General features: G+C 37.4%; 2 protein-coding genes across 5 annotated transcripts in view; one reads left to right on the top strand and one right to left on the bottom strand.

Moving 5' to 3' along the window:
• Positions 1–903: 903 nt before the first annotated feature.
• Positions 904–11146, bottom strand: DUS4L (dihydrouridine synthase 4 like). 3 transcript variants are annotated; one of them, XM_021539137.3, is made up of 7 exons: positions 11087–11146; positions 10624–10758; positions 10237–10358; positions 6788–6905; positions 5267–5389; positions 3723–3949; positions 904–2235 (listed from the first exon to the last, which is right to left on the bottom strand). In XM_021539137.3, the coding sequence occupies exons 2-7, from the start codon at positions 10731–10733 to the stop codon at positions 1985–1987; spliced, it is 951 nt and encodes a 316-aa protein (XP_021394812.1). In that variant the 5' UTR covers positions 10734–10758; positions 11087–11146; the 3' UTR covers positions 904–1984. The 3 variants fall into 3 exon arrangements, with proteins under 3 accessions (XP_021394812.1, XP_077639756.1, XP_077639757.1); XM_077783630.1 differs by lacking the exon at positions 11087–11146 and having other exon boundaries at positions 10624–11063; XM_077783631.1 differs by lacking the exons at positions 5267–5389; positions 11087–11146 and having other exon boundaries at positions 10624–11064.
• Positions 11128–20906, top strand: part of COG5 (component of oligomeric golgi complex 5) — a 172477-nt gene continuing 162698 nt past the window's right edge. Inside the window, exons 1-5 of one of the 2 annotated variants that reach the window (XM_021539126.2) lie at positions 11128–11234; positions 12043–12182; positions 13178–13235; positions 16136–16190; positions 16284–16353. In XM_021539126.2, coding sequence (XP_021394801.1) covers positions 11180–11234; positions 12043–12182; positions 13178–13235; positions 16136–16190; positions 16284–16353 — 378 coding nt within the window. In that variant the 5' untranslated portion in view covers positions 11128–11179. Of the gene's footprint in view, positions 11235–12042; positions 12183–13177; positions 13236–13400; positions 13566–16135; positions 16191–16283; positions 16354–20906 lie in introns of those variants that run through there. The other variant, XM_077783629.1, reaches the window with a different exon arrangement.

Consider the following 20906-nt stretch of genomic DNA (forward strand, 5'->3'; position numbering starts at 1 on the left):
TCCTAAACAGGTCAAGGTATTTCCAGTCCTCTAAAATTTAATTTTCCCACTACTACAGAAAAAATAAAGAAAGCCTTTGTGTTGGTTATCTATAATAAAATTCTTCTCGGCTTCTTGAGGCTAACGGGAGTTTGCTACATATAATAGTTGCTAGCGAAATCATAAACTCTTAAGAAAATGGCAACAAAGGGCTTAGTTAATACTTTCACAAATCCTTTTCTTCTACAATAGTTTTACTTCAGAGGAGGCTGGAGGCATTTCAGAACTGAGAAGAACAGTGTTGCAACGTAAGTGGATGAACTTGATATTGGAAATTTGCCAGTACAAAATACCTAGTCATGCAGTTGGGAAGTAAGAACCTTTGCTCTAAAACTGGGAGCTCATAATTTACATGATAAATATTTGTTAAGGAAAATTGAAGCGTTAGAAGTAGTATTAACTGCAGAAGACGCTCCTGGGAATTTACCTGGAATGCTATACAGAGCTGTGCCCAACTAATGTCAAGAAAACATTACAGTCCAGAAGAGTGAAAAAATAGTTGTCTGAAGGGAGACACACCAAAAGTGGTTGCAGAGGTTGTGTCAATTAGCCCAGGATAGCAAAGCATGGCTGTAGTTTTCCATTTGTTAGCACATCGGGAAGGTGCTCACATCAGAAGAGTTACATAACTTTGCTGCCTTAAATGGTGAACTGGACTTGATGACTTGGGTCATGCCTTTCAAACTTTTATTTATATGCCTAAGTCAAGCATATTCATTATGAAAAATAATCAAGTATTTTATACTATTGCATTAAAATGGTGATAATTTAAGATACCTGAACTATGACAAGATTTGGAGAGTAGCATCAAAAGCAAGTTCCCTACTCCAGATTGCTGTATAATAAAAAAAAATTACAACTGCATACAAAACCAAGTAATTTTATTTAGAAAATTTGCAACTATTCACATGTATATTCACAGAACAATCACAGTCAGAAAACTCGGCAATTTTTGGTATGAATTTTTGTGTAAACATATAAAGAAAAAGATTTGATTACAAATAATTGTACTGTACAGTTTTGTGAAATTTCCCTTGCAGAACAAATGTAGCTGGTGTGTAATGTTATTATCTTGTTCTAATTTTCACTATTTCACTCCTATTAATGATTCAAAGAGAAGTGGCTGTCATGCTTTGATAAGCAACACGCCAGCAGGCAGAAAGGACTGCAAGAGCCCCACTGAGAGAATCTGTCAGCTTTTCTTTGACCTAAAAAGTTCAGGTTTGGTAGATTATAGGGATTTAATTTTGTATACAATTATTCTATGGTAGATAAACCAAACTGAATTTAGTTAGATTGAACTTAAAAGTCCTGTTTTTTAGATTCAGCTAAGTTTGTACTTATCCTCATTTTCCTTTTTTCTTCTTTCCCTCTTCATTTTCCTTCTTCCTTCTGTCCATAATTGTTTATCTATTCTGTGTTTCTTTTCTTATGAGAGGTATGTAATTTTTCTAAGTTATAAATAAGTTACAAAGATTTAGGCTGCAAAAGAAACATGAAATTTAAAAAAGGATAATGTGATGGGCTTCAAGCTTATGTTATCTACAGCAAAAATGTCTAAAATTGTTCCTTTTGTATTCTTTTGGTCTGAAATTACTGTCATTATAAGTAGTCCTGATTTTAGGAGGTTTAATGTAAGAAAGGCCCTAGTTTTGCAATCATATTGCTGTAAGCAATTATCTGATGAAAAATTAAAATGCTGGGGCCTTACAATAATCGATCCTCTCTATAGTAGTGGATTGTAAATAGAATTCCACATTTCTAGAATCTTGAATATTCTCTAGAGTGAAGAATAGAGACGTAAAAATATAAAGTATCATCCAAATGATAATGTTTTACTGTGGTGAAAATACTTACACAATATACAAATGTGACTAAAAAGTAAAAACCCAATTAAAACTTTTACAGTTTATCAACAAGTTTACATAGGACTAACATACATACTTTACCCCAAACCATAGTGGTCATTCAGATAATCTAGTACTGCTGAGGTACTTGATAAAACATTAAAAACTCTTTTTTCTTGTTTTGAAGTTATGCGCTCCATCATGTACATTAAGTGGTGGTGAAAACACGTAAAAGGAGTTCCATGCTCAAGAGCAATGTCAACCCAGTCCTGGATGCACTGAAAAGGTGTCTCTTCATATCCTGCAAACATAGCTGGATTTGCCAAGAGTCCTCTAGCCACCATTACACCTTCAAATCAGAAATTAAAGCATAGGTTACATTCTAGTTTGAATTTTATGCATAATCTTCCTGTAGGTTTTGTGCAACATCCCTTAGGACACCCACCCAAAGCTTACAGATAGTAATGGGAGAACAATGGGGATGAGTGTTACAGCTGTATCAGAGAAATCCATTGAACAAGGCAAACCTCAGAGTATCTACAACACCTATCAACATGTTCCAGAAATTTTGAAACTAAACAGAGGTCACAGAAGCATTTCTTCCCTTCTTTTGAAACTGCAACTAATTAGTACTTTGTTCTTATTAATTACACACATTTATTGCCTTTGTAACACAAAATTGGAAAGATGGAAAGACACAAGAGGACCAATAGTTTTCTGTGCAACTCAGTCTATTTATTCACTGTCATTCTTCCACTAAGAGCTCAATGGCTCAATTAAGTACATTTTAGGACTCTTGATCTGCAGTAAATCTTTCTGAACAAGCATGTAGTGTATTTGCAACTCTAATCTAATACTGTCAGAAAAACTCATACAAGTTTTATTGTAATTTTTATGTAATTAAGGGATTCTGTTTTTCTGTACTATCAAGATACAATCTATCACACTCCGTTTTTTTAAAAAATAAGATGATCAAAAATGAAAATTTTATTTTGTCATTGTCCATGACAGAAAAAATTGAATGCTTAATATTTTTAGTAGTGAAGAAGGTCAGGTGGACTATAAGAGCATTTTTTTTGTGTTATGCATTTCCTTCCTGCTCTGTATTTGGGGGGAAAGTCACTGTAAGCAGCATGGCAGTTCAGTTCAATTTCTGTTGTAGCTATTAAACAGCAATAGTGTCAGCAGAAACCTGCCACATATACTGTTCTCTTTCCTGTTTTTCTCTAGCTGGAAGATACAAAGTCTGTAGATACAGATCATCTTTTCAGAATATATAACAAATTTCCATATCGTCTTGAAAACACAGACAGTTGCAGGAATCTATTGTGACTAAATAATCGCAAAAACTCTCCAGATTTTATGACTGAAATGAAAGTGCAATGTTTCACTGTGTCCTTGAAGTTAACCATCTGGCTTAATAATATATCCCTTTTCCATGGTGTTTTTACTGTAAGAAATCTGCTCCCATGTGCAGGAAATAGAGATTTCCAAGTGGAAGTTTACAGTTCTTGAAAAGATGATCAGCTCCATAAAGAGACAGAATGTCTGAAGGTCCCCTGAACTCCACTACTCAGTGATGAGATAGCATAATTAATCACAGAGCTTTTGTAATTTGCCTTGGAAATAATTATTTGTGGCTTTGAATAGCAGTGCTCTAGTGTTCTGATGATTACCAGTGATTCTGCTTATGAGTTTTTTAAGGCATCTAAAATATCCTCTTTCATTTGTCTCTTCAAGGAGAGAAAGCACTCAAATAATGTCCTACTTACATTCAAAATAAATACCTTGAAATCTGGTAAGTTTACTTAGAAAATAGAGTATGTTTAATCTTACCATCTGCTTCTGTTAAGTGATGAACATTTTCAGCTTCTTTTAAAGATTTAATATCTCCATTAGCCACAATAGGTATAGACATGCTTTGTTTAATTATTTTAATTGCATCATAATGTACAGGTTGATGCCTTTCTTCTATACTTCTCCCATGTACTGTAATCCATGAAACTCCAGCTGCTTCAGCTTTTTGACACAGGTCAACTGTTCTTTTTAAGTCCTCATGGATCCTAAAATTGCAAGGAATGAAAGCAGTAGGAAGTAAATTTCCTGGCCTATATAAAAAGCACTCCTCCATAAGGAGGAATTACCACAGATTTCCATAAATAACATATAATTACAATATTACTCCTGGAAAACAGTGCTTGATTTTTTTTTTAAAGATGTATGAGTTTAGTGTATAGAAACTGGTATTTACTTTAACATTTCCCAATTATATCACATCTTGGTAATATACATGGTAAATTTTATAGAGATTGAGCAAGGGTACCCAAAAAAATCTAAAATCAGCAACATGATTTTGCATATTTTGTGGGGAATAAAACCCCAATCCAATTTATAATAGTTTCCCTTTCCAGAAGAATTGGAAACTGAGTTGCAACTTAAATGACAAATAGCAATAAGCACATAGGATATATGGTTAAATAATGGATCAAGAATGGCCATAGAATCATAGAATGGTTCAGGGTGGAAGCAACCTTAAAGACCATCCAGTTCCAATTCCCCTGCTATGGGGAGGCAGTGGATCTTCCACTAGACAGGCTGCTCAGAGCTCATCCAACCTGGCCTTACTAACTTCCAGGGATGGGCATCTCTGCCCATCTTCTCTGGGCAACCTGTTCCAGGGCTTTATCACCTCTACAGTAAAGAATTTCTTCCTAATATGTAATCTAAACCTGCCCTCTTTCAGTTTGAAGCCATTCTCCCTTGTCCTGTCACACCATGCCCTTGTACAAAGTCTGTCTCCATCTTTCTTGTAGACTCCCTTTAGGTACTGGAAGGCTGCTGTAAGGTGTCCCTGGAGTCATCTCTTCTCTGGGCTGCACACAAAGCAATGCAAAGCAAGTCTGCAGAAGTTTAGAAGCTGATGTAGATAAGCAGAATGTATTCCTTAAAGCAGCTATGGAACCAACTCCCAGTTTTGTTACCCATCCCTTTATACCCAACTGCAACTGTGGCTCTGCTCTCTAGTAGCTCAAAAAGCAAATACTTGTGATGATACAGACTATGCACTGCTTTTCTTTTATAGAAGCCCTAATCTTTTAACTTGTACTTTCATGTTGTTTGGATTGCAAGAGAACTCTAACTTGCAGTATGTTATTTGGGTAGGTAGTCAAAGGCTATACTGGTTCTAAGTTTTGTATTACTTGCCCCAGACATCTGAGTCAAAAAATCTCAGCAGTCTGCACACGTATGAAATTACTATAATGTGTAGTATTGCATTAACAGAATTATAAATATTATTACTATTACACTAAATTCTTTAAGAAAGAAAAACAAAAAAGGATTCTTCCATGTACCACAAATAGCATTTAAGTTAGACCTACCTTATTTTAATAGATACTGAAAATTTAGGGTTGTCGATCTGATTCCGTACATGTCTCACCATATCTTTAACAAGCTCAGGTTTATTTATTAAGCAAGCACCATAACCTTCTGAAATCGCCCATCTTTAAAAAAAAAAGAACGTTCATATTCTACGTCTGAAAAAATGCAGATCAGTATCAGTCACATACATCTGTTTCTTTCGTTATGACCTCAGAACGTGCGGTTAAGTGAACAGAGATAGTGCAGCCTGTAGATCAATTATCTGTTTGCAGTTTGGTACAGCTTATAGATCCTGGTTCCATCTCCACTGTGCTACTAGAACTTTGGACAAGTTAGTAATCTCTTTAAGCTCAACTTTCTGTTCACAGAATGGACTCATAAGAATCAAATTTAATATCCAGTGCATGCATAGAAGAAATAATTTGATGTTTCCCTTCCCTTTGTCATGGATTTCTTTTAAATAGATGACAACTTCATATTGAAAAGGAAGATCTTTTGAAGTGCAAGTGAGGATATTATTTTAGTGGTATTCTGGTCTCACTATTTTGACTGGCAAAAATAACCTTTGCTTCCACTTAACAGCAGCATTTTAAAAAATATTTTTTCTTATAAAGGCACATAAATTACACCAACTTTTGTTATTTTGAAACTAATTTGCACAATAAAAAAATGATTCAAATGTAAGCATGTATTTTTGGCCTAAAAGGAACAGACAGTTTGACATACTTAACTGTAGTTAGCTTAAAAAAAACCCAATACTTCCATGCAGAAGCCTCAGATCTCTCCAGAAAGTCTTTCTCAAATACTATAGTTTTAGGTCAAGAAAACCTAATTAGAATAGAGAAATTAAATTTATTTGCACCATAATATTATCTTTTACTTTCCTATATTTTTCATGTCTTCATTAGAAAAAGACTGCCTGACACACATGTAATATATGGTTCTCAACTGAACCAGTTAGGAATAATCTTACCACTCTGTTTCACTGTCAAGACAAAATCTTTATCAATTTAAGCGTATCACTAATTCACTATATTTATAAATCTAATAAAAGATGGAAGAAATTATTTTCACTACTTTATCTGTATAATCTCATTTTAAAGACTATCCTTCACTTGCAGAAGTTTGAGACATCGCAGACTTGCCTCATTATTCTGGAAATTGCAATATCATGATTCAAAATACTCTGCAAATTATTTGCAGCAAGCTCTTTTTAGTAGTGCACATTTAACAGCAGTTGAAAATGGATGGACATTTCTGAGCCAACACTCAGTATCTCAGAAATTAAAAAAGGCAAGTTGGCAAATACATATCGTTTTCCCAGTCTCACCGTAGTGACAGGCATCTGGGAGCACTCAGAACAGTGTCTTACCACACAGACATTTCTGACAGGTTTAAAAGCTCTTACTCTCCTGAAATCTATTTTTAGATTAAGATAGAAATTATGATGAAAAGGAAGACAAGCATCTTTAGTCTTTTAACTATTTCCCCATATTTACCCAGCTTTTTCAAATCTTTACCTCTGAGGACAGCCACAGTTTAGGTCTATTCCATCTGCAAAAGGACAGATGATGTGGGCAGCATCACACAAAACCTGTGCTTCTTTAGCAGCAAACTGAACAATCAGTGGGTGATCACCTATGCCAATGAAAAGATATTTAGAAATTTAAAAATTCCCAGAAAATAAAAGGAATGAGTTCTAAATTTTGAATGCTATTTTTGTATATTGTACAACTGTCTGACCATGAACCTGGCAACCAGGTATAGGTGACCCTGCATGAGCAGGGTGGCTGGATAACAGGACCTACAAAGGTGGATAACAGGACCTACAAAGGTCCTTCCAAGCTCATCTATTTTGTGGTTCTGTAAGCCCTCAATCACAAATAAACAAAGGTAGCTGGTCAGGGTTTACTTACTATGTGAGTATGTCTATTAACAGAGGTGGGAATTCAGACAAATATAGATGTACTACACAGTTGCTGGCTTAGCACACACTTTCTAACTGACACTGGTCAGTTGCTAAACTTTCACAAAGATCATTTATGAAACTAGGTATTCTCTAATTTTCAGCAGCCTTCATGCTTCCCCTCCTAGCTTGCCCCTTCCTGTCTGCATGCTGCCTCTTTGCTGACATGGCTATCTATCCTGCCAGGTAGGAAACTTGCTTACAGAAGCAATCCTTCAGGAATCAACTAAAACGCCACACACCACCTTCCTCATCCCAGCCTATCATTTTCCTTTTCTGTGCCAACATGGCTGTTATTTGTCCACAGTGTGACACGCAGAATTGGAATGAGCACACGTGTGCACAAGCAGCTCTAGCAGCTTTGTCTCTAGTGAGAAACCAAAGTGCCAGTGCTCCTCAGCTTGGGTCTGCTGAACTACTTGTGATTTACTAAGCCCCTGCAGAGAGCCAGATGGTCATCTGGAACATGAGTTCCTCTTTTACAGCTACTGCATTACATTAAAGGCATCTCAAGTATCTCAAGCAGTCTCAGCACTCACTTTCCATGTAAACAATTGCTGTAGTTAAGAAGAAGCAGTGTGGTATCTAAGCACTAATGGAAAGAGATGATCCAACAAATGCACAAACAAGTGTGCTTCTTATACTAAAGAGACTACAAGTGCTTTCTGAACATTCTTCTGTTTTAGAAGAAAATAACAAGTTATTGAAATGGTGGAGATTAAGTAAGAAGGCTAAGTCTCAATCAAGCTGAGACATTTATAGAAGTCACCTAAAAATCCAGCAAGCAAAAAAAATTCACACATATATGTTCAAAAGTGTCCTTTTAATACAGTGTCCAGCTGAGGAGATTTACATTGTTATACCTAATATTTTAGAATAAGCCCACATGCCTAGTTTCTCTTTGTTGAGCATTAATTAATAAAAATACTGAGTCTAGCATACAAAATTTTTAGCAGCAGCCACAAAGAATAGCTACCTTTGAGAAATACAAAAGAAAAAAACGTTGAAGCAGAAGAAAATGTAAAACATAAATTGCAAACCTACTCCACTAATTAGAAGACAAAATCCCCAAACAGCCAGCAAGTTAAACGTAAAACCACACAAAAAGTTTAAATGCTAATAATGTAAATACTATAATCTGGTCAAAGCGTGAAGCAGAATGTTTTACAGGCCTGTAAAATTAAGGACAGCATAAAACAACTAAGTAGGGAAAAGATGTTTACAACAATAAAATATTTAATCTTCTCTTTCCCTGTCCCAGCTCCCCCTAGAATGCACTCTATATCTGAAATCCATAGAACTTCAGCGCCACCGCATTTTGTGTAGATCAGAAGTTTAAGTACATTCAAGGTGGGCAAACTAGTAACCGTGGACCTTTGAACCATATATATTTGAGTCAGTTATGTTCTTACTCATTTATTCTCATTTACAATGAGTTATTAATGTTTTTTAAAGTTGCATTCCACTCATAAGAGTCTACCTGTGCTTTCCAATACGAATTTTCTCTGTAATTGCTCTATTTGAATAATGCACTATAATACACAGACAAAGTTAAAGCAGTGAAATACACTTTCCCTATTACATATACACTTATGAAACCCCAAATTCTGTGACCTGAATAGACTAAATCATCCCAATTTATGGACCCTGCATGCTGATCTTACTTGCATGTTAGCTGTGCTTTTCATTCCTTCAGCTGCAGCCCATGCTCATACATTCCTTGTCACACTGTTCTGCTGCAGCCACTTCATGCCAACAGATCTGTATCGTTCTCGTCACCTCTTCCCACATACTTCAAATCTCTTTACAGCAATAACCCTGTGTAAGTCCTCATACTTCTTCTTTTTATAGGTGTTCTGGTTATGCACCATGCCTGAAGCCTTGCTTCTCTCCCTCAACTCCAGCCATGCTTAAACCTCTGGTCTCTTTTGTGCTTTCTTGCACTTGTTTCTTGAGTCATCCACCAACAGCCCTTTCCACCTTCCAGTCTGACTAATACAAACCCTTCTTTTGTCAGTCCTTGACTCCACTGTATCAATGCCTGGTCTATTACTTTTTTCACCTTTAGTAACACTCTTATTCTTGCTAGAGACTAGAACACTTTTCCTGATGAGTTAAATGTTTGTCTCTTAAACACACATGAAACAACTAGAAAAAGAATCTTACTGCTATCTTGCATCTTGTACCTGATCTAGCTGTGATGGAGTTACTTGTCAAACTTATTTGAAGTTCATTTATAGTAGCCTGTGTGGTGCTGCATTTTGGATTTTGTGATAAGACCTGTGTTGATAATTCATAAAACAATTATTTTGGCTGTTGTTGCTAAGTACATTCACAGTGTCAAAATTTCCTGGTTTTTTCACTGTGCTTTTCCTACCCCCAACAAACAGACTGGGGTGGGCAAGAAGTTTGTAGTGGACAAAGCTATGACAGCTGACCCAAACAGGAACAAGGAGTAATCCATACTGTATAACATCAAGCTCAGCAAGTAAACTGGAATGACAGAGAAAGTAAAAGAGTGGGTTCGGACATGGAATTTTTGTTCCAGAGCACTACTGCTTGGAGAGTAGCTGGGCATTGGTCTGCTAGTAGGAAGTGATTGCCTTTGCATAACTTGTTTGTTAATTTACATTTTTCTTTCCTTTACATATTAAGCTGCCTTTATTTTGACAAATGAATTTTTCTTGCATTTGCTTTTTCTATTCTGCCCTGTGCCACTGGGAGAATGAAGGAATGAGTAAGCAGCTATGCGTGGTCAACTCCCACAGATATAAATCACTTTGGAGGCCTTGATTTCGGGTGTAGACAAGGTTTTACCTATTTCATTTGACCCCCTATCACTGAACTGCGCTTACTCTCACTTAGAATATTTCAGTGGTTTTATAATCATACCAAAATTGTTAACAGATGTCAAATTGTGTGACCCACTTCATTCACCTGGTCAATTCGGCTTATGACCACATAAAACATTCTGACGAGACAATGGTTTATTCAAAATAATACCTTTGTTTGTTGTGAATTCGCTGTCTCGGGCTTTTGCAGATCTCACAAAATCAGCTGCCACTATCATTGGTGTGTAACACAAATCACAACTGTACTTCCTAACCAAGGTTCTGAAAGCCAACCTGTAGACACATGGAAATTAAGAGGTAAATAGTTAAGGCGCTTTTCTGATTAGCTACCTTGAAATGTTGTTCTAACATGCAGTATCGTGGGGATGTTGGATATGTGTAGATCTATGACGAAAATACGTAAAATAAAACGTGTCCCACATCTATATCTGTCTTAAATATAAGAGAAGAAAGTAATCCCCCATTTTTAGTAACGATAAATTTGAGAAACGAGTTTCTAAACAGAGAAAATGACAGAGCTGACGTGACAGTTACTTACTTTGAATAGCGGACCATAGGAGCACATATTTTTACAACTTGCCCAGAATGAAACAAATCCATGGGATCTTTTCGTTGGCATTCTTCAGTTTCTATAATGTCATCACTCATGTATAATTAACAGTCCTTTCAGCATCTAGAAAAACAAACAGCGTCTGAAACGTTCGCCGTTCGGCTACTTCTCACAGGCCGTGCTGCAGAGCAGCTCAATCTACACGGCACTTGCGTTCTGGTGAAACGTCCGGCCAGAAGCTGCTGCCCCGCGGTGTGCCGGGGGCAGCCCTCTCGGCACGGCCCATCCCGGTACGGCCCATCCCGGCACGGCCCGGCCCATCGCGACACGACACGACACGACACGGCACGGCACGGCACGGCACGGCACGGCACGGGTCATCGCGACACGACACGGCACGGCCCGGCCCGGCCCGGCCCGGGCCGCGCTGGCTCCCGGCGGCCCCGCTCACCACGTGCCGCCGCCGCCCGCTCCGTCGCGCGCCTTCGCCATCATCGCGGCGCGCCGCGTCCGGCCGTGACGCGCGGGCCCCGGCACCGCCAGCATGGAGGAGGCGGGGGCCGCCCCCGCCCCGGCGCTCGCCGAGCTGCGGGCGGACGGTGAGGCGCGGCCGCGGGCTCGGGGGGCAGCGCCGGGCACGGCCCCCGCCGCCAGCACCGCGCCGGGGCCCGTCCGCGGCGGCCCGGAGGGTCCCTGTGAGGGCGGCGTTGGGCCGGGCGGGCGGGGGAGCCCCGCGCCCGCGAGTCTCGGGAAGTTCGGGCGCAGGAGCGGTGCCCGGCGCGGGGAGGGACCGCGGAGTGTGCGCTGGGGCTCGCTTGCTCCCGAAGAAAAAAATTGCACTGGCAGGAGAGGCGAAGATGAATTAAGAGTAGCTGTCTGGGAACGCTGGTCTTGCGTGATCCAGAGTCATAATTGCTGTATCATTTTATAATTGTTTTATAAACTCACACCGTTGTCGAAATCCGGTTTGATTTCATGAAGTTTTGTCTCTAGCTACGTGTCAGTTTTCGGCAGCTGACTGGTGTGTCTAGTTATGGGTATAGGCTCAACAGCTTCACCCTGGTTACACTGTAAAGCTTGAGAAAATAAGGTATTGATACTTTTTAGTGTATTCTGCTCAAGACAAAGGTGTGGGGAATAAAGAAACATGTGACTATATCACCATTTGCAAAAAAAAAACCAAACAAAAAAAAAACCCAAAGCAAACACAAACCTCAGTTACCAGTTCCAGACCTCTTTCTCATGATTGTGGCCTCTTCTGACGTTTGTACTATGTGATGTAGAGAACATTTATTGTTATGTTGAAGAAATTGAAGGTCAGAGATCTGTACACTCTAGGGCTATAAATACAGTTGAATTCTTCTGAACCGTGAAAATAAAACCCTAAAATCCTAAATCCTTTTTCAGAATGTTATGCTGACTTCTTCAGAGAAGACTTTGATGTGAAAGCTTACACTTCCCAGTCCATCCATCAGGCTGTGATAGCTGAGCAACTGGCTAAACTTGCTCAAGGTATTAGTCAGTTGGACAAAGAGCTGCATTTACAAGTAAGTCTAAAGTATACCTGTTATTCTGGGATGATTGATATAAACTAGTCAAAAATTTAGTAATCTTACAAACTTTTAACTTGTGAAATTGTCCAGTGTCATCTGCAAGCAGTTACTAAAAGTACAACTTGCAGGTAAACTAGTAGTGAGTTTGACAGCTCAGTTAAGCTCACACTCAATGCTCTTGCCAGGCAGCCATGTACTGATTCAGTTTTTGTAGTCTTATCACTGTATGCTATTTTACTCTTCCTTGTAAGAAGGAAGACTCTTTCCAAATGATTGGATCAACTGTTATAAACACTTGAGGCCATGTTTCAGCATGGCATTGTGAGAAGATAGGGAGAGCTTGCACTCTTACATTGTGTGCTGAAGAGCTGCATAAGCCCTAAGACTTACCTTTAGCTGGGCAGATATAAGCTATGTTGACACACCTCTACACCTTCAGAAAGGCTTTTGAGTTAATACAGAAGAGGACTTTTTTTTGTGTAGAAATCATAAATCCACAGTAGACATTGCAATGAGAACACTTGCTAAGTTTGTGTGTAGTTTCAAAACTTGCTTCCTCCCTCCCCCTGCCCCATTTAATAAGTTCTTTGGGAACTAGTTTATAAAGGTCATAAAAAGAAAAAAAAAAAAGAATATGCATTATTATGGTGTGATTAATAAGTTCACATTTACAATTATTATTAAATATCAAGATGTCTTGAAATATGATTGCTCTACTGGCTTTAATTAAGATGTCAGCTCTGCTGCATGTCTTGATTAATTACTGACCCTCTTATCATTCTGAGCTTGCTGCTTTTGTGAGTTAAAACAACTTGTGCTCTTAATACCCTTTCTCCTGTAAGATATTCCTGCTTTTTCCTGTATCTGGCTAATGTAGGGATGCTGATCCTTAAATGCCTAATGTAGGAATGATGGTGATATATTTAATACTTCTTTTAGGCTCATGACCCCATTTTTCTGTTTTGATTTCTGTATTGTTTTTTTTTAAGGTTGTTGCAAGACATGAAGATCTGTTGGCCCAAGCAACTGGAATTGAATCCCTGGAAGGTAAATATTGTTATATTGTGCTGACTATACTTACAGTGGAGGAAGCACTTTTAGGATCTGTGCAGGAACATCTTCACTGCCAACTTTGGCCCCTAATGACCCCTCTAGATCTGATTTCTGAGGAGTAACATGTGGCAGGTTGTTTTTTTTTTTTTTTCCCCTTAGGTCAGTAGATGGAGCTCCAAGGAGAAGATTTGACTGATAATTCTCAGGAGTAGCTTCTTCATCAGAAAATGTACTTTGATAATGTTCTGAGCAACTTCAGCAATAAAGCCTTCTTTTACCTCTTAATACATTTTTCTAAATAAGCCTAATTTTGTTGCAACATTGGTAGGTATCTGTTGCCATAAGCACCATTTTTCTGTTGCACATGCATATGTTGCATAGTTTGTACATCTTAACCAAAGAGGCTATAACACATAATCTAAACCATGTTGAGATATTTTTTACTAGGGAAGGGCTATTAAATTAAATACATACCTTTGTTTTATTCCACTCTTTGAGACCTGGATTTTAACATAAACTTCTGATTTTCAAAGGCTTGCTTAGGAACCATTGATTCTTATAGAAGATGGTTGCAGTATATTTGTTCTCGTGCCAGGAGCTCATTAAACCTGCCATTCTGCTCTTTGTCACTTTGCTGAGGATGTCATACTGTTTGGTATTGTGATGGGTTTTTCTGTGCAGTCACATATTTACCTCTGTAACATGCTAGAATCACTATAGCATGCCCCCTTACCCCCTTTGTAACTTTGTAAGTAATTTATCTTTGTTCCTTTTTCTGCTTTCAGGTTTTGGCATAACCAGAGTTTCTGGTTACTGATAGTTATATCCTTAGTCTTTGGAGCTGCTTGGGTACACTGTTTTGTGTCAGTACTTGCATATAGCTGTAAAATTAAAGAAATGTCTATTTAATCTAGTAATGGTAGCTCCTGAATAACTTTTTAAACAGTTGGAGAATTAAGTATAAAAGACTGAAATATGTGTCATTCTCCAAATTAGAAGTAGACAGGAATGTGCAGTCAATCTTGTGACTGATAAATACCTCCTGGTAACAATCTTCAGCAATTTTGCTCAGTGGAATTCTGTTTTCTGAAATGACGGTTGTTTCTGAAAGCATTTCTTCCTAAAATTGCTCTGAAGAAAGAATGATGTACTTCAAAACAACTACTCAGTTAGGAAACATTTCTATAAGGCAGGTGTGGCAAATAATGCATGTTTTACAACTAATATGACAAAGTAAAAATAAAATTCAATTCACCTCAAATTTGTTGAAAGTTTTCAATTTACTTAGGGTTATGCTCTTAAAGGAAACACTAAGTCAGGATTCATAAGAAAAAGAAAAGATAAATGCCAACAGATTTTTTAATTGTAAAGTTAGAAATGCATAGCTGTTGGAATATTTATCAAGTATGTTAGCAAGTGAAGATTATGGAGCTAATTCATAGCATGCATAGTCGTTTGGATGTGTGAAAGTGAATCTCATGAAACATTTCAAATTGGTACAGCCAGCTTGTAGAGTCTTTTCTTTTTTTAGGCCTGTGTCCTTTTTTTATTGGTACACAGCTCTGGTCTACATATTAGTTTCCATCTATAGGTAGTTCAGTAGGTTTTTTGAGCTGTTATTTTAAGATTAGGTTAACTTGTATCATCATGTATCTTCCACAGCAGGTGGAGAGGGGACAGTGCCTTTTCACCCATCCCTATTCTGCCCTCTGGGAAGAGGGCTGTTGTATGCTGAATAGCACTATTGCAGCCATAGATGCAGCAGCGTTGTGCCACTGGCCCTCCCCCATTATTGCGATGTAGGGTAGACAATGCAGCCTATTTTGCCAGTTTTTCACTGTATCTCATCTCTTCATCCTTATGATCTGTTGCATGCCAAATATATAAATAACTGAACACATAACCCTGTCACTAAGCTAATAGTTCTGAATTATGGAAAAGATGAGAATTTACATATCTATATAAAATGAGTGAGATACGGTCACAGTACAAGACAACCTGAATGTAACTATTAGTAGTAGTTTTGTTTGTCTTCTATCTTACTGTATCATGCTGCAGTTTAATTTATTGATGGCATGCTTGTAAACAGGGCATTGCAAAAATGTAGTATGTTTTAGAATGCTAACAGTAACTGAAACAAAAATAATTTCATAGGCCTGGGTTTGTCTAACTTAATTAACTTCTCAGCAGGCTGATTCTGTATTGCAAAAATGACTCCTGTCGCCTACTACTTGTTTGTAATTTACCAAGAAAAGAACAGGCATGCTTGTTGGCTTTCCTTGTACTGCTTTGCCAAACTAATGTGGAACAAACATGATTAGGTTAGTTTGCTCTGCTTGTAATCTAAATTAGATGACCTTACAATGACTTTGAGACCTTACTTTTTGCTCAAGATCCTTTTGCCCAGGAAGAAAACCTTGGAATAGAATAGTTTATCTTCTCAGTCCTCTTTGTCCTAGTCACTATGTTAAATAAATAGTGTTAAATATGTTATGCCACTTTTATATATCATGTTCAGGTGTTCATACCAGGTTATATAATTTGAACTGCAGTCCTGATCAACATTCTCTTAGAAAGTAGCATCCTCTAAATATTATTTGAAACTTCACAAATTATGGATTTTGGAGTGATATTTATTATGCAGGTTTATGTTCTCTACCAATACATTTTCCATTTTCCTTCAGTAAGTGACCTGCTCATTTTATTTCCCAATATGCTTACTAATTTTGGTTTCTCTGATGCTCTTTTATAAAGGGGGAAATGTTTTTGGTTTATGTTAAAATAGTCTGCAGTAGTTACTATGATTTGAAGAAAAACTCTTTCTATAATTTTCTGATGTTTCTATAATTGATGAGTGATGTAAAATGTCTAAAAAAATCTACTTTATTTTGCAGGTGTCCTCCAAATGATGCAAACTAGAATTGGTGCTCTACAAAGCACTGTTGATAGGTATGACATTCATTATACAATTAGAAAGTATAAATCCTTCCATAATGCTATTTATTAACACTGCTATAAATAATTTTCTCTTCTTGTTTTTAGAATTAGAGTAAAAATTGTTGACCCCTACAACAAAATAGTGTCTCGCACAGCTCAGCTAGCAAAACTTCAAGTAAGTTGCATGAAAAACATATTTTAAAAAAATTCTTTTTGCACATGTGTTATTTTGCAATTGTCAGACATGAGTACAATTTTTCTACTCCAGTGGCCTGTAGTTCATTGTCAGTATTTTTCTGAAAATCGGTATTTGTTTCTCTTCAAGAGCTACTGAGAAGTGCTTAGCAGAAAAATAGTAAATTAACCTGTGCACTAGCTAATTGAGTTTTTGAAGAGATGGAGGGAAGAGAGAAGGGTTTTCTGAGCATAGATTAATTAAATTCTCATAACTGTTGGTGTTATTTTGGTATTTAATGTTATGGTGCTGTAGTGTAGAAGATGCTTTTCGCCCCTAAGTTAGTGCAGGCTTTGCTGCAGTTTAGGAAACGTTTGAGAATTAATTCTTTCAAATTTCTTCAACAGTCAGGGTCCAACTCAAGGAGTTACTTGTGGTTCTGGAGTTTTGTAAGCCCAGATGCATAGTTGTGCCTGCCTTTTAAATATAAGTGGTGTCTGCAGAAGGATGTAGATGTCTGTTAAAGGATAGGGGTGGGAGAGAGCTTATCACAATGATGGTGAGATATGTGTCAAACACTTCCATTGATGATTTTATAGTAGTTGAAAACTTTTCCATAGATCTTCAGGAGTCATGTATCTGCATTCTGTTAAGTTTTTGGTTTGAAATGCAACACAGCTCTGCCCTACAAGTGTTTAATGAGTTATTTCTTGAACTGTTTGTCTTTGCAAGTTTACCTGAATTTTGAGCTATGGATATACACTCTATTAGGTTGCCATCTGCAAGTGACTGCTGTTGTAGAGTAGATGAAGCTGCAGACTCATGCAGTTTCTAGTCTGGGGACTGGTGCAGCAGCTGCACTGTCTCTTGGCTCTTCTGTTTTCTATGTTACTTTCCGTAGCAGTTAAGTTCAGCAGGGAGCTCTTAACACTCTGTGCAGCCAGTTTGGCCAGATGCTACTGTTGTTTTCTGCTCCAGCTGTTAATCTTTTTGCCACTGGCCAAAAATCCCATGACTTCCATGTGGCAGATTAGGTGCAAATTTTTCTGTTTTTCTCTGATGTGTGTTGTGTTGTAGAAAAAGTTGTGGGAATGTGGGGCTAAAGATGAAGATAATTTCTACCCTGCCCTTACACAAAGTCAGACTGCAGAAGGATGTCTGAGGAGAAATGAGTCCCTGAACATAGGAAGTGTTTCTTGGATGCTTCCTCTTGGCTGTTACGTGGTTACATGGGTTTTTCTCTGGTGTGAAAGCAGCATCCATCTAGGGTCAGCATTATTCAGGTTGTGCCAGGGCATTTGTAAGATCTGACTTTTTTTGTTGTTAGTCAGGAAAAAGAGGTGGAGAGTAAGTGGGAGCCTGGTAGGCTGCTCTTTTAGCAGCAGTGTAGAAAGAGGAACGATGATTCCAGATTCTCTGCCAGTGAGAGTCAAAGTCTCATCACAAGAGCTGCTGTCCTTTCCTGTGTTAGCAGATGCTTTGTGAGTGCTTTATGTTACACTACACTGCTGGGAGGAGTTGAGGGTCAAGACATCTGCATTAATAAATGAAGTTGAATTTATGGAGAGTTGAGTAAAATCTCAGCTCTCCAGCCTCCTAAAAATGCACTGCTGGAGTGTCCATTATGTGGGGGACTCATTTGTTGAGGAAGGGCACAGCACAGCAAACAATTAACTTCCTGGTGATGGCTGGGCTTATGACATGAAATTGCTCCTAAATGCAAGACTTGAGGTTTGGTACATTGTCAAGTTTACTAATTTTATCAGCTGATCTACAATTGGTAGATATAGATGGCTGGTAAAAAAGGTTGCCTTTTGTCAAAATCTGTAGGGTTGGCAGGTATATTTTGCTGGAATGTATGATGTTTCAGTGCCTCTTGTACTTGTGATGGTATTATTTTAATACCTTTGCAGTGATTGCTGTGGGACTGCTCACTAACTGAAGGAATAAAGTATGACTTGCATAAAGCTAGATTTTGCCATCCTTAATTGTTTTTAATATAGTCTGGCTTTTTCATAAACATTCTCACTGCAAGTTTGTTGTTAAACTTCAAATCTAGTCCTGAATTCTAAATCTCTGCTATGTTCTTGTGCATATTTTGTCTTGCTCTGCTCTTAGAGCTTCATGGCATCCCAAGGCAGCAGTAGACTTGGAAAGCTCACTTCCTGCTCTAAATCATACTGTCCTCTTCTGACTCTTTCTGTACTTGATCACAAGCTAAGCGGGAGTGGTTAGCATCTGAAATGTGTAGACAGGGAGTTTGTCCTTCAGAGGATTCTTTTCTGGGCAGCTCTGTTTAGCTAAGTGTTTTTGCATGGTCTTTTGTTTCAGTGCTTTGGTGTATGAAAAACTTTATAATAGCTAAACATTTTAACAAACCCAAATAATTCTGTATTTTAAAGTTATTACTTTAAAATATTTACCAGTAGCAGATGTCTTTGTGAGCTACTGTAAATAAATAGTAAATATAGTCTGAAGATGGTGGACTGTCTCTTCTTTCTTCAGGCTTTATAAACAACAAAATATATACATTCAATTACCTGCATGTATGAGCTACACACTGGCACTTTTTCAAGTGACTCTCTCTTTATAGTGAAGTCTTCTTTCAGTGATTTCTTAAAATGATTTTGAGATCAAAAGTAAGAAGCTTTTTGATGTCTCAAATTATAGCAATAATTTTTGTTATTGTTGGCCTGTTGTTTTAAAATTCAGGAGAGATCTAATATGTAATCTCAAAAAAAAAGGGGTTTGTTTTTAAGTTTACTTTAAATTACTTGGACTAACTGGAGCCACTGGCCTTTTCCAAAATAATTCTTTCTTGAACAGTAGAATTTGTTCCTTCTTGGATGAAAGCATCTCCTTTAGAAAAGCATACTTGATCAACTCAGGGAGGGAATGTTTCCTGAATTAATTCAGACTTTTGTTATATGGGTAGTCAGGTTAGAGCACCTGGCATCTGTGAACAGCTCCACCATTAGATACACTTCTTTATTTCTGTTACATGTCCTTACATACAGCATTCTTTTGCTGTGACTGGGAGTTTTATTAAGTTGGACAGCTCACATAAATGAAAATACTTGAGTGAAACAGAATCTTTGTCAAGGGTACAATGCAGTAGAAGTCACTACAAAATTTTGAGTGCATCTTCAGTGCCTTTGGATTTTTTCCTCCTACTAATTCCCAGAGCTAGAAATTAAAACATTTTTTTCTCTCTTGTATCTAAATGTAACTTCTCCCACCTCTTACTCTCTTTTAAAAGATTGTTTCTTGGGACAGGAAATAATAAGCAACAATTCAACAAAAAATAAATACTCTTTTGGTGTGTAAAGTAAAAGATGGTTTGAAAATAACAGAAAATGAATTCCCAGGGAAAAACATTAGCCAGAGGTATACAACTGGCTTAGAGAGTAATTAATTTTGAAAGCAAAGTAGTAATACTATGCCCTCTCTTTTGGTGAAGCATAGTGCACTATACTAGAAGCTTTTTTTGATTAATCTTGCAGAAATTTACTTCACAGATATGGAAGTGATATGCGGATCAAGAGTTTTCTAATTAAAGATATGAATTAATACATTAATCTCTCAAAGCAGGATAAGCCTCAGTTCTCGTTAAGTGCAATAGAAATCACGTGGTTAAGTTATCACAGAAGGTGTAGAAAACTTGCACTTCAGATTGTGATAGAGAGCCCAATGCAATGAGAGTAATTGGGCTTTCCCTGATTTGCCTCAGTGGGTTTTTTCTAATTTTTCCTTTTTGTTTTGTGTAGATGTTTAATAAAATTAAACTATAAGTATTAGTGGATTGTTAGTTTGTACTGGCATAGGGAAGAGACTGCCAGGCTGTACAAGTCTACTGTGGATAGCAGTTGAAATTATTCACTGGTATAATTTTTCATATGTGCACTTCAACTTCAGTTTTCAGTAACTGAACTTGAGTCTGGAAAAGAAGTTCTCAGTCTTGTTGCATACTAAATATTTTTTTAAAGTAATTTTAAATTAATTTTGACATCAGTAAGGTTAATACTTTAGAAGACTTTGCCTTCAGTACCAGGGAAAATAACTCCAAACAACTATGTCATACTTGTTCCAAATTTCTCAGTTGCCACCCTTGTTAATATGAATGCAGATTTTGGACTGTATCCATGATTGTACTGAAATCTGACTTGCATTTCTGAATTCTGTTTTAGTTACCCACTCCAGAATGTTGCTGTTCCCATAGCATGTATTTCGAGATATTAACTGAGTGAAAAATTATGAAACTATTATATTTTCAGATGTCAGCAATGCCTGTTATTCTACTTTGCTGCTAATAAAAGCACACATGAATATGGTTCATAAAAAATGATGTATACATCCATATTCCTAATTTTTAGCCAGGAATGCCATTTATTTTAATAAACATATGAAAGAATGTGAACTACCAGGTGGCTGAATGAAGGTAACTGGCCTTCTGAAAGTTTTGCTGAGAATTAGTTTTTATGTCTATGTCTACCATAAGAGTCAATATCTGTAATAACAATGTAGTCTTTAAGTTTTATTGTCTTCTGAAGTAA

The sequence above is a fragment of the Lonchura striata genome, chromosome 5, assembly GCF_046129695.1.
Source record: "Lonchura striata isolate bLonStr1 chromosome 5, bLonStr1.mat, whole genome shotgun sequence".
Classification (NCBI taxonomy): domain Eukaryota; kingdom Metazoa; phylum Chordata; class Aves; order Passeriformes; family Estrildidae; genus Lonchura; species Lonchura striata.